This window comes from Eptesicus fuscus, chromosome 10 (assembly GCF_027574615.1).
Source record: "Eptesicus fuscus isolate TK198812 chromosome 10, DD_ASM_mEF_20220401, whole genome shotgun sequence".
NCBI classification, from domain to species: domain Eukaryota; kingdom Metazoa; phylum Chordata; class Mammalia; order Chiroptera; family Vespertilionidae; genus Eptesicus; species Eptesicus fuscus.
The window spans coordinates 2,297,483-2,308,700 of NC_072482.1; the positions used below are offsets into that span (position 1 = coordinate 2,297,483).

The 11,218-nt window shown below is 61.7% G+C and overlaps 3 protein-coding genes across 5 annotated transcripts; 1 reads left to right on the plus strand and 2 right to left on the minus strand.

Moving 5' to 3' along the window:
- The first annotated feature begins 172 nt into the window (after window positions 1-172).
- Window positions 173-2,529, plus strand: RNF5 (ring finger protein 5). Of its 2 annotated transcripts, XM_008157321.3 has the most exons (6): window positions 173-388; window positions 1,284-1,302; window positions 1,397-1,509; window positions 1,613-1,667; window positions 1,740-1,857; window positions 1,962-2,529. In XM_008157321.3, exons 1-6 carry the CDS (start codon window positions 249-251, stop codon window positions 2,057-2,059), a joined length of 543 nt encoding a protein of 180 aa, XP_008155543.2. In that variant the 5' UTR covers window positions 173-248; the 3' UTR covers window positions 2,060-2,529. The 2 variants fall into 2 exon arrangements, with proteins under 2 accessions (XP_008155543.2, XP_054578624.1); XM_054722649.1 differs by lacking the exon at window positions 1,284-1,302 and having other exon boundaries at window positions 323-388.
- Window positions 2,530-2,738: 209 nt separating this feature from the next.
- AGER (advanced glycosylation end-product specific receptor) lies at window positions 2,739-5,443 on the minus strand. 2 transcript variants are annotated; one of them, XM_008157319.3, is made up of 11 exons: window positions 5,377-5,443; window positions 5,116-5,222; window positions 4,828-5,020; window positions 4,621-4,685; window positions 4,434-4,521; window positions 4,154-4,348; window positions 3,949-4,082; window positions 3,622-3,763; window positions 3,344-3,370; window positions 3,106-3,232; window positions 2,739-3,001 (listed from the first exon to the last, which is right to left on the minus strand). In XM_008157319.3, the coding sequence occupies exons 1-11, from the start codon at window positions 5,426-5,428 to the stop codon at window positions 2,902-2,904; spliced, it is 1,230 nt and encodes a 409-aa protein (XP_008155541.2). In that variant the 5' UTR covers window positions 5,429-5,443; the 3' UTR covers window positions 2,739-2,901. The 2 variants fall into 2 exon arrangements, with proteins under 2 accessions (XP_008155541.2, XP_054578613.1); XM_054722638.1 differs by lacking the exons at window positions 2,739-3,001; window positions 3,106-3,232 and having other exon boundaries at window positions 3,309-3,370; window positions 4,434-4,545; window positions 4,597-4,685; window positions 5,377-5,428.
- Window positions 5,444-6,781: 1,338 nt separating this feature from the next.
- PBX2 (PBX homeobox 2) lies at window positions 6,782-10,553 on the minus strand. Its single transcript, XM_008157316.3, has 9 exons — window positions 10,333-10,553; window positions 9,498-9,571; window positions 9,066-9,313; window positions 8,782-8,972; window positions 8,539-8,674; window positions 8,290-8,443; window positions 7,882-7,970; window positions 7,682-7,768; window positions 6,782-7,572 (listed from the first exon to the last, which is right to left on the minus strand). The coding sequence occupies exons 1-9, from the start codon at window positions 10,551-10,553 to the stop codon at window positions 7,480-7,482; spliced, it is 1,293 nt and encodes a 430-aa protein (XP_008155538.1). The 3' UTR covers window positions 6,782-7,479.
- Window positions 10,554-11,218: the final 665 nt, after the last annotated feature.

Sequence of the window (11,218 nt, forward strand, 5' to 3'; positions counted from 1 at the left end):
GACGGCGACTGCTTGAGCCAATCGTCATAGGGCAAGGGCAGGGCCGCGCAAACCTCTTCCTCCCCGCCTCCGGACCAATCCTTTATGTTGCATCCTGTGTGATTGGCAGGCACTCAGGCCAATCGTGATTAAGAAACCTTGAGGCCTCCCCAATGATCGTGAGCGGGAGGCGGTTTCTTGTTTGTTGGGGCTTGTATTTGTGTGTTTGCGGGGACTTAGGGGTTCGTGGGGGCGAAACCGAACGGGCCATGGCAGCAGCGGAGGAGGAGGATGGGGGCCCCGAAGGGCCAAACTGCGAGCGGGGCGGGGCGGGCGCGACCTTCGAATGTAATATATGTCTGGAGACGGCTCGGGAAGCTGTGATCAGTATGTGTGGCCACCTGTACTGGTGAGAACCGGGAAGCGGGCGAGAGGAGTGGGGCTCACCTCCATACGGGGCAGGCTGGGGGCGGGGGATCACGAAGCGTACGGATAATCGGAGGGCACATCCCCATAGGTGAGCCCGGAGGAGGGGGCGTACGTCTTTCTGGATACGTGTGGGTGGGAGGGGCTCGTCTGTACGACCAGACTGAAAAGCAGAGGCGCAGGAGCTAGGAGCGGGAGCGTGTGGTGTGTTTTGGAGAAACGGGGCGAGGGTGTACGGCGCACATCTGTATAGGGGAGACCCGAGCCACCTTACCCCCGATAAGAGAGGGGGCTTAGCTATGCAGGTGGAAACGCATTAGACCCAACGGGTAGGAGAGGCATTAGTTGAGTGGGGGAGACCTAGGGAATGTGGGACCACATTCAGGTGAGCTATGTCAGGGGCGGGGTGGTATGTCCTGGGGACAAGGGCACTTGGAGGGACAGCCGTAAGAGGTGGGAGGATTGTGGCAATAGGGACTTCATGTGCCTGGAAGAGAGGAAAAGGAGCCGGGGCGGGTGGTGCTAATTAGGTTTGGTTTGGGAGTGATGGGTGTGGGGCAAGGATGGGGCTGGGGCTGAAAGAGGAGATCTGGAAAGGGGTAGTTGAAAATAATTGAAAATTAAGTCAAAAGGAGAAGGGAGGGGATGAGCGTGTGTGTGGGGGGGGGAGAGGGTTAAGCATTTTGAGGATGGATGAAACTTTGTGTTGGAAGATTAGAAAAGCAGGAAGGCCAAGTTGGTGGGCGTGGGAGAGGTGGCAGACAGTATGAAAAGAAACAGCTGGTGATCCCTAGGAATTGGGGGTGAGATGGGACTCGGAGGTCGGGTCTGTGTCTCTTTCCTGTAGCTAGTTTGACCTTTTTTTTCCCCCCATCCAGTTGGCCCTGTCTTCATCAGGTGCGTACTCAGAAGAGATGAAGCGGGAAATGGGGAGGTCTGAGGAGCTGGAGGACCTGCTGTATACTGGAAACCACTTCGTTTTTCCCCCCAGTGGCTGGAGACACGGCCAGAGCGGCAGGAGTGCCCAGTGTGTAAAGCTGGGATCAGCAGAGAAAAGGTGGTCCCCCTTTATGGGCGAGGGAGCCAGAAGCCCCAGGATCCCAGGTGAGAGAGGAGGGTGCTGAGGGAAGGTGGGAGACTTCCTCCCTGCGAGGGGGTGTGGAAGTGGAGAGACATTTCCTGTTGCTGTCCCGCTCTTCTTCCTCAGATTGAAAACGCCACCCCGCCCCCAGGGCCAGCGACCAGCTCCGGAGAGCAGAGGGGTGAGTCTGTGATGGTGTTCCTTCCTTGCCAAAGCCTCACGCAGCCCACCCTGACTTCCTCTGCCTCCGTAGGGCTTCCAGCCATTCGGCGATCCCGGGGCCTTTCACTTCTCGTTCGGTGTGGGTGCCTTTCCCTTTGGATTTTTCACCACCGTCTTCAATGCCCACGAGCCGTTCCGCCGGGGTGCAGGTAAGGGCCATCCCTCAGCCCCTGCCAGGGAGCCCCCGAATCCCCTCCAGCCCCTCCTGGCCCCAGAGTGGGTGCTTCTGCCACAGCTTCCCTTTCTCCTCCAGGTGTGGATCTGGGACAGGGTCACCCGGCCTCCAGCTGGCAGGACTCCCTCTTCCTGTTTCTCGCCATTTTCTTCTTTTTCTGGCTGCTCAGTATTTGAGCCGTGTCTCCTTTCTGCCCGCCTCCAGCCAGAGGAGAATCAGTATTGGGGGTCCCTGCTGACCCTGCCTCACTCCTGGGCCCTCGCCCAGCCCCTCCACTTCTGTTGGCCACTCCCCAGGCGGGCGTGGGAGGAGTGCGTCTGCGCAGGACCACAGGCCGGACCGGGACGGGAGAAGCAGCCTCTGACCCCGCTCTCCCCCGCACCCCCCGCAGCGCCCCTCCAGCGCTGGGAGAGGCGGGGACTGAAGAGAAGGTCTGTTTCTCCGCTCTCCTCATCCTGTGCGTCCCCCCGTTTCTTGATTTGGTTTTGAAAGGTGGGCAGGGCTCCCTCTGACTCTCCCTGACTTCTCCCTGGATTTAATTTAATTTCTCTCCCCAGGACCTACTGTGGGTTCTGACTAGATGCTCCCTTCTCACTGACTCCTCTGTCACACACTCAATAAACAAGCGGAGATGTATTGATGGGAACTCTGCCCACCTTTGTCCTTCCTCCCCTTCCTTCCCGGGCGGAACAACCCCACTGTGAGTGAGCGTTGGTGTGGTGTGGGGACGTTCTCAGGGCTGTAGGGAGTGAGGGTGTCGCGCGCTCGCTCTCTCTCTCTCTCTCTCTCTCTCTCTCTCTCTCTCTCTCTCTCTCACACACACACACACACACACACACACAAGAGCAAAGGGAGCAAGGTTATGTCAGGTGTTTACTCATCACTGTTTGTGGAAGGCTCGGTGGTGAAAGGACGTTAGGCGAGGTGAGTAGAGGTTATACAAGGGAGAAATGGTCTGGGGCCAAAACAGTGTGGGGAAAAGAAAAGGGAGCTGAGGGATGGGGTGGCCAGGGGCCCCTCAAGGCCCCCCTGCACTGCTCTCGGCTGCATCGGGCTCCTGGGACTGATTGAGCTCTGCACGCTCCTCCTCCTCCTCCGCCTGGTTTTCTGGGGCCTTCCTGGGGAGCGGGCGTGGGAGCGTTCTGCACATGGCCTTGCACGTCCCCACGCCTCTCCTGCTGCCTGGGAGCCCAAGACCAGGTGTCCAGCTTCCTCCACTCACCTCTCCTCTCCTCGGCGACGGCGCCTTTGCCACACGATGACCCCAATGAGCAGGGCGGCTGCCCCCAGGCCTCCCAGGATCCCCAGGGCCAGGGCTATAGTTCCCAGCCCAGGCCCTCCCACAGAGCCTGTAGGGAAATGGGAGGGTGAGGGCCCAGCCCCACCATTCCTTTCTTGTTGGCCATCCCCCCACGCACATGGGGGTCAGTCTTCCTCTCTGACCTGCTCCAGCCCCTCACCTGCAGTAGGCCCCTCCTCGCCTGTTTCTGGAAGACAAAGTCAGAGCCAGTCAGAAAGGAAGGCGGCAGGTGGGAGGGGTCTGTCTAGTGGGAGTGTTTCCTTTTTTTAGCTCCGAGTGGGGAGGGGACAGGCTGGGCTTGGTAGGATTTGGGGGGGCGGGTAGCTGAGGCCTGGGAGTGGGTGAACTGAGGGTGGAGTGGGTGGCTCTTGGGGACAGTGCCAGAATGGAGGAGGTGACGAGCCTGCACAGCCCCTGGGGTGTGGGGAGAGGTCTCACCGATGAGGCTGATGCTGACAGCCCGGCTCTCCTGGGGCCCATGGCTGGGGTGGGTGGCCACACAGCTGTAGGTTCCTTGATCTTGAGGCCCTACCTCAGGGAGGAGCAGCACTGGGCTGGGGGGAAGGGCCAGGGGGGTGCCCTGGGTGGGGGAAGGGACAGGACGCTATTACAACCCAAGTCCACACATCCCATCTCCTGACTTGGTCCACATCCTCAGCTACCCCGTCTTCCCCAGCTCCTTGCCTGCCTCTCCATGAGCTCCCTGCCCTCCCAGTTGCCAATTATGCCCCTCTCTACCTCCCAGCCCCTCCCCAGGTCACTCACGTCCTTGACCCAGTGGATTTGAGGAGGCGGCTGGGTGGAGGCTTCACAGGTCAGGGTCACAGTGCCACCAGGAGCTACTGCTCCGCCTTCCGGCTCCACCACCAGTTGGACCTCTGGAGGCACAGGCTCCGAGGCTGGGGGGCAGGAGGGAGAGTTACACCGCTGTGTGGGCCCGTGGCCAGACTTTCAGAAGGTACTCACCCACCTCTGGGCTGGCCCTGGACGCTGAGCCGGATGGGGGCTGTGTGCAGGGCTCTGCGCCGGGGACGGCCAGGGCTGAAGCTACAGGAGAAGGTGGAGTGGGGCGCTCCCCCCTGCGCTGGGGTCACCGTCAGCTCTGACTGGAGTGTGAAAAGCCCTGTCTCAGGGTGTCTCCTGCTCTCTTCCTTCACCGACACGCCTAAGGTGGAGGGAGAAGGCGGGGTGTCCCACGGTGTGCGGGGGAGGGATCAGGAAAAGGCAGCTAGGAGGGGAAACGGACTCACCTTTGCCATCAGGTATCAGGGGTTTCCCATCTAAGTGCCAGCTAAGAGTCCCTGCAGGGTAGCCCCCCTCAGACACACATGTCCCCACCTGGGGAAAGAGTGACCTCATCACCTTTGAAAGTAAGACACCATACACACGTACCCAGCCCCCTCCTGTTCTCACTCTCCTCCCCTTTTCTCCCACTACCTTATTGGGGACACCAGCCTGGAGCTCAGAGGCGGGATCAACAATCTCCGGCTTCCCGGGGATCTCTGAAGGAGGGAGAATTCCGATCAAAAGCTGGGGCTTTGAAGATTCTCCCACCACCAGGGCCAGCCAGAGGAGCAAGGGCTGGGGTTGAAGGCTCTTCCTGAAAGGAGAGGGGGGCCTTGGGGAGGGCCCCGGAACCCTTACGGTAGACTCGGACTTGGTAGTTGGACTTGATCTCCTTTCCTTTCCGGCTCATTGCCCGGCACCGGAAAATCCCCTCATCCGGGATCCCCACAGCGGGCAGGAGGAGGGAGCCGTTGGGGAGGACTCGAGCCACGCTGTCCCAGGGGCTTCCCTGGGGAGACAGGACCTTCCAGGCTTCTGTCCTGCCTGTGTGCTGCGGGCAGAGGAGAGGCCTGAATAGCGCAAGTCCTTTGGGAAAGGGCTCCTGAGGCATGGAGCTGGGGAGGCTATGCCAGGAGCCCCACTTACCAGTTTCCATTCCAGCTGCTGGGGTGGTTTCCTGGGAGCACCCTTACAGTTGAGCACCAGCGGCTTCCCGATCGGGGCTGTGACGTTTTGACAGCCTGCCACTGCCCCTGCCCCTGGGAGACAGCAGCAAGGTGGAGGGGCTGGAGGGAGGCGGGCTGACAGACCTGGCACAGGGTGGGCAAGGGAGCTGGAGGAGCGTGAGGGTCCAGGGAAGATCTGGGAGGGGGCGAGTGCCTTCCACGGGTGGGGGCAGTGGCTCACCCCACAGACTGAGGACCAGCACCCAGGCTCCAGCCATTGCCCCTGCCGCCATCCTGCCTCCTGTCCGGGCTCCTGGCTCTGTCTGCCTCTCACTGCTGTGGCCACTGCCCTAGGTGGGGCTTGTACCCTCTCCCCTGCCCCCATCTCCCGGTCCTGTCCTGGCACAGGGAATGCTAGGAATTCGTGACTCTCGGATAAGAGTCCTTCAGATGCTAGAACGGTGATCACCCCACCCCTGGCACTGCCACACTGTGGGGGTGGGGAGTGCATCTTCTGGGGTCTCTCGGGCCCTTAGGGCCCCCAACCTGACCATCAGTTTGCTGAGGGCTACCTGTGGGCCACTGGAGCCCATCTGCGGACACAAGGTTGCCAGGCCAACCGGTTCAGGCCAGGCCGTTTTCCCACGGGCGAGGCCCGGCTGAAACATGGGGCCTGGGTGCTGAGGGCAAGGCTGGTGGACTCCGGGAAATCCTTCTGGGCGTTTATGAAGAGAAAAGTGTTTTCTTCCTGGGGTTTCTTATGTTTTTGAAAATAATTCTCAACTAAACCCAGGGGGAAAATTTCTTTATTTAAAACTGCTTTTTTTTTTTTTTGCGAAACTATAAGTTTACAAGTGAGGAGAGAACTGCCCACGCCCGTGCCGTGCCTCCCGCCCCCCATCAGCCCCAGCCTGCCCACAGTCTTGCCGGGTCTTTGACGGGAGGGGTTCCCCAAGGTCACAGTCTGTGAAATCCTGACGCTGTTGGAGGGGTTCAGGGCCAAGGATGGGGCAGCAGTGACTTGACTTCCCTCTGGACCTGGCTTTTTGCAGCCTCTCGCCTCTCCCCACCCACATGATTTTGGACTGAGGACAAAGATACCTCATTTCTGGGGAAATTGAGGGAGATACATACACAGGCACCCCAACTCATACTTATTTCACAATAACCCTTCCCCCTTCTCCCCTCCAACCTGCATAGTTAAAAAAGACGTGTCACAGGGGAAGGTGGCACTGCCTCCAAACAGCTGTGCCCAGCCCTGCCCACGGGCTGAGAGGGGGAGCACAGGCCAGCCCCCAGCCCCTGCCTCCACACCAAGTGCAGCGGGAGCTGGCGGCCGGCAGAGCCCCTGGGCCTGTACGGCAGAGGAGGACACCGAAGGGAGAGGAGGCGGGCTTGGGGCCCAGCTAAAGGTCCTCCTGTGGACGAGCCAGCCGGGCCTCTTCTCCGGTCCCCTTGTTCCCCTTTCTCTTATCATGACCCCTTTTGCTGTCACCCCTCATATGGGAAAGCCGGTAATTAAGGTAAAAAAAAGAAATCAATGTATAAAACATCTACTTCCCCAAACTCAATTAAAAATTAAGAACCACCACCAACAAAACACCCCCAAAATACAGATGGATCCCAGGCATTTTTTCTTCCCTAAAAAAAAAAAAAAAAGGTTCAACCCCCAAACCCAGTTAACAATTCCCAATTCCCTAAAGTAGCAGAAACTCCCTCCGAGGTAGATATCTGAGTCAGACACTCTCGTTCACCGAGCAATTCTATTGGTTTAAGATGAGCTGCATATGAGGTAATAAAGCCGTCTGGAGGGGGAGGGGTGGGAGGCCCGGGGCGTGGCCAGGTCATCGGTCCAGAAGTTGTGTCCCCATTTTTGGCATCTCTGGTAGGTAGGGCAAGGCTGGCGTCTCCACAGATCCCAGAGCAGATAAGGAGTGGGGGAGGGAGAATGGGTGAACAGAGAGAGAGAGAATAGTTGTGTATGTTTGTATGACCGAGAAACAGAATAGTCATATGTGTGTCTGTGAGAGAAACAATAGTTGTGTATGTGTCTGTGAGAGAGAGAGAGAGGATCTGAAAGACAGGATTCTGGGTGTGTTTCTGTGTAAGAAATGGGGAGAGAAAAAGATTGAAAAGAAGGGAAAACAGACCCCGCCTTCCCCTTAGGGGACCCCCTTCTCCTTGCCATGTAGTCAGCAGCCCCAGCACCGAGTCGGCTGGGGTAGGGCAACCCCATTTGCCCTTCTCCATCTTGTGCTTCTCCTGTGTCTGGGGCTTGTCCTCCGGATGCCTTTGTCCTCAGTCGTCACCTCGTGAGCCCCCAGCCCGTGGCCCCGAGGGGGAATCAGTTGGAAGTGTCAGAATGAACGCTCCCTGGTCCCTCTGTTGGGGACGTCACTGAGGACGGGGTCACAGCCTCCTGCCAGCCGCCGTTTGCCTGGAGAAAAGACAGTTGGGGTGAGGCTCTGAAACCTAGAGTGGGGGCAGTGCTGCCGGGGAAGGGCACTGGTCCTGGGAGGGGGGGAGGGCTGCAGGGCTCCACTCACCCTCATTTCCCGAGGGCTGTACATCTGGCCTGCGCCGAGGTTATCGCCGTAGCCGCCGGGGCCCATCGAGTGTCGGAGGGATTCCACCTGTGGCGGCGAAGGAAGGTGCGCCAGACCGTGAGGGCCTCAGAAGCCGTCTGTGTGCGGAAGGGAGGGAACCCGAGGGTGGGGAACCCTGCTCAGGGGAGAGGGCGTCTGACCTGGGAGGCAGAGTAGGAGTCTCCGTTGAGCCCGGGCATCCCCAGAAACATGTCTCCGGATCCTGAGAGATTGAAAGAGCCGCCAGAGCCTTGGGGGAGCAGAGAAGGAATTAGGGACGGTAACAGCCGGTGTGGCAGACAGGAGACACCCCGTTTCCAACAAGCCCTCTGAACTAGCTGTGGGCACCGCCGCGGCATCAAGGCTCCGCTCCGGGCCTCCCGCGCTGGCGGGAAGAGAGCAAGACGTAACTTGCTGGAGTGGCCTCTGTCCCCTGACATCCCCACCCACCTCAGCTTGGTCTCTGTTACCCCCAAAGGCCCCCCGTGCCCAGGATCCTGCCTAGATAGGAAGTGGGAACAAAAGCAGGAAGCGTGCGAAGCAGCCGGCCGGCCGGCCGAGGGCTCCACCTGCGGAGGAAGGGGGTGTCGGGGAGCTGGTGCGGCTGTGGCCCCCCTGGGTGACGGACACGGCGGTCTTGACGGCGTAGATGTTTGCCTCCTCTTGAAACTTTCCGATATTTTTCTTATAGCGAATCCGCTTGTTGCCAAACCAGTTGGAGACCTGGGGTGTTGGGCAGAAGGAGGGTCAGCTGGAGGCCTCCCCTCTGGGACCCTGTCAACGGCCGGAGCGCTTCCTGCCGGGCCTCCGCCCGGTACCTGGGAGACGGTGATGCCGCACTTCTTGGCGAGCTCCTCCTTGGCCTCCTCGCTGGGATACGGGTTACTCAGGTGGGAATAGAAATACTCGTTTAGGACCTCGGTGGCCTGTTTGCTGAAGTTCCGGCGTTTCCGTCTGCAGAGGAGGGAGAGGGGCGCTGAGGACTGCCGGGCCGCAGGTCTCCGTGCTGCGGGCGCCGGGGCCCCGGGGGTCCCGTGTGCAGCCTGGGCCCCGGGCCCCACCTGGCGTCCAGGAACCGGGAGCGCAGGATCATGACGGCCTCGCAGGTGCTCTGCTTGAGCTGCATCTGGATGGCGCTGAACTTGCGGTGGATGATGCTCACCATCCGCTCCATCTCCTTGGGTGCCACGGGCCGCGTGCGGCTCTGCTCCCTCAGCAGGTTCATGACGTGGGTCGTGAACTCGTTACATGCCTGCGGCGGGGGCCGGTGGGCTGTGAGGTGCCCTTTGGCCTTGGGGTCCCCCCGAGGAAGCTCCCGCCACCCACTCCCGCGTCCTCGCCTCACCTGCTCGTACTTCTCCAGCTCCGAGTGGTAGATGTGGCGGATCTGGGCCAGTTTGCTGCGATAGTCCGAGTGTTCGATGGAGTTGTCAGGGGACACGCCGCCCCCGGAAGCTGCTGCGGCTGCAGCTGCTGCCGCTGAGCCCCCCCCTTTCTCAGGCCCAGCCACACCTTCTGCCAGAAGCATGTTGTCCAGGCGCATAAGCTGGGGGTCCACGGGCTCCTCCTCCTGGGAGCCCCGGATGCTGAGGCCTGGCACGAGCGAGGGACTTAGGGACCCGAGGACCCCACACCCAGCTCTCTGCCCTCCTGAGACCCCAGTTTCTCTGGTTCCCGCCCCAGTGCCCCTGGACACCTCCCTGGCCCCCACGCTCCTCAGGGCTCCGTGTTGTCAAACTCCTGGCCCGAGTGCGTGGTGAGCAGGGACCCCACGTACCGGTCTTCTCCTTGATCTCACACAGGACGCTGAAGAGCGCTGGCTTCATGCGGTGGCAGTTCAGGGCGTGTTTCCTTGGGAGGAAACGGGAGAGAAAAGTTTAGCTACAGAAACGTGCGGGGCACCATGAGGGCGAGAGGGAGCCTGGAACAGGAGGCAGGCAGAAAGTGGGGCTGGGGTGACATGGGGGTGGGGAAGCTGCTTGGCCCCGCACAGAGGGAGGGTGGAGGCAGCAGGCGGAAGGCCCCGTGGGCGGCTGGGGGAGACGGTCTGGAAGGGTGCAGAGGGGGAGTTTGGGGTGACTGCAGATATGAAGGTGACTAGGTCGATTTCAAAAGAAGAGAGATGGAGACTGGGAGAAGAGTCAGAATTTGAGGTGCCAGAGGGGTTAGGGGTGCCGAGCTAAAGTGGAGGGATCCGCAGAGATGTGTGTGGAGGGTCCCGGGCTGAGCAGGGGTGAAGGCGGGTGAGGACGCAGGGAGGCTGGGCCTGGTGGAGGAGAGGTAGGAACTCTGGGGAGGGGTGTGGAGGTCCCCAGGTCTGCAGAGGAGGGGGTGGGCTGAGTGGAGAGTCGGGGGAGGAGCCAGAAGGGGGCTCTGGAGAGGGAAGGTGGTTCCGGGGACTGGGGGGTCAGTGAGAGGTTAGGAGAGGGGGGTGAGACCACCTGGGGTTCCCCTCTTTAAGGTTTCAGGGCCTGGGGGTGAAGGAGAGGAGTCACTTATCTGGGGGTTCCGGGAGCAGGGAGAGGAGAGGTGTGGGATCCTGGAGTTGGGGGTTCCAGAGACCGAGCTTGTGAAGGGGCTGCTGTGTGGGGTGGCGGGGCGGGGGCACTCACTTGGCCTGGGCCTCGTCCAGGCTCTGGTCCGTGATGGTCATGATCTGCTGCAGAATGTCCCCGATGTCTTGCTTCCCTCGGCCTCCCGGGACCCCCCCGCCACCCCCACCGGGGTCTCCGCCACCCGGAGGCTCGCCAGGGCCCCCAGGCTCCCCACCCACCAGCCCCAGGCCCCCCCGGCCCCCGCCTGGAGGGGGCGGCCCCAGCAGCCGCTCGTCCATAGTGGGGGGGGCCCTGAGGCCCCCTCCCTATCCCGCCCCTCCCCCGCCTGGTTACTTCCCCCCAAACTCGGCGGGGCCGCTGCTCCCTCCGCCCCGACCCCCGCCCGTCTCCCCGTCTCCTGGCTCCCCCGGGGGTTCACCCCGGCGCTGAAGGGAGACCTGGGGTACCGGCTGGGCCCCCCACAGGAGACCCCGGCCCCCGGCGGCGGAGAAAATGGAGCCGGAGAGAGGAGGCCCAGGCGGGGGTGTGTGTGAGCGAGAGGGAGGAGGGAGGAGGCGCGGGGAGCTGGGGGAGGGGAGGGCGCGGGAGGGCGGGGCGCGGGCGGAGCTGGGGGCGGGGACGCGCGCCGGCACCGCGGCGGGAGGGTGGGGGAGGGGCGGGAGGAGGGGCGGGAGGGCGGGCGACGGGGGAGGGGACGCGCGGGGGGCCGGCCAGTCGGGGCGCGCGGCCGCGGGCTGCTGGGCCGGGGTCCGGGGGGCGTGGGCTCCGGCTCCGGGGCGCCGGGGCTCGCCGACAGCGCCGTTCATATTTCTTGTCCTAATGACTCCCTCCCTGTGGTACTTAATTAAAACCCGGAGGGCGGGGTAATTAGGAGGTCTCCAGCCGCTGCTTAATGAGCCGGTAATTAACCGGCGGGGAGGGGAGCTGGCCCCGGGCCAGCGGG

Excerpts from the sequence above, each read along its gene's own strand:
- RNF5 (XM_008157321.3), top strand. The coding sequence starts at position 249 with ATGGCAGCAGCGGAGGAGGAGGATGGGGGCCCCGAAGGGCCAAACTGC. Across the intron at positions 1,510-1,612 it reads CAGAAGCCCCAGGATCCCAG|ATTGAAAACGCCACCCCGCC; the intron begins GTGAGAGAGGAG and ends CTTCTTCCTCAG. Across the intron at positions 1,858-1,961 it reads GCCGTTCCGCCGGGGTGCAG|GTGTGGATCTGGGACAGGGT; the intron begins GTAAGGGCCATC and ends TTTCTCCTCCAG.
- AGER (XM_008157319.3), bottom strand. The coding sequence starts at position 5,428 with ATGGCGGCAGGGGCAATGGCTGGAGCCTGGGTGCTGGTCCTCAGTCTG. Across the intron at positions 5,223-5,376 it reads GCTGGTCCTCAGTCTGTGGG|GGGCAGTGGCAGGCTGTCAA; the intron begins GTGAGCCACTGC and ends TCCCAGGGGCAG. Across the intron at positions 3,233-3,343 it reads CGAGGAGGGGCCTACTGCAG|GCTCTGTGGGAGGGCCTGGG; the intron begins GTGAGGGGCTGG and ends ATTTCCCTACAG.
- PBX2 (XM_008157316.3), bottom strand. The coding sequence starts at position 10,553 with ATGGACGAGCGGCTGCTGGGGCCGCCCCCTCCAGGCGGGGGCCGGGGG. Across the intron at positions 8,675-8,781 it reads TCCCGGTTCCTGGACGCCAG|ACGGAAACGCCGGAACTTCA; the intron begins GTGGGGCCCGGG and ends CCTCCTCTGCAG. Across the intron at positions 7,573-7,681 it reads ACAGCCCTCGGGAAATGAGG|GCAAACGGCGGCTGGCAGGA; the intron begins GTGAGTGGAGCC and ends TCTTTTCTCCAG.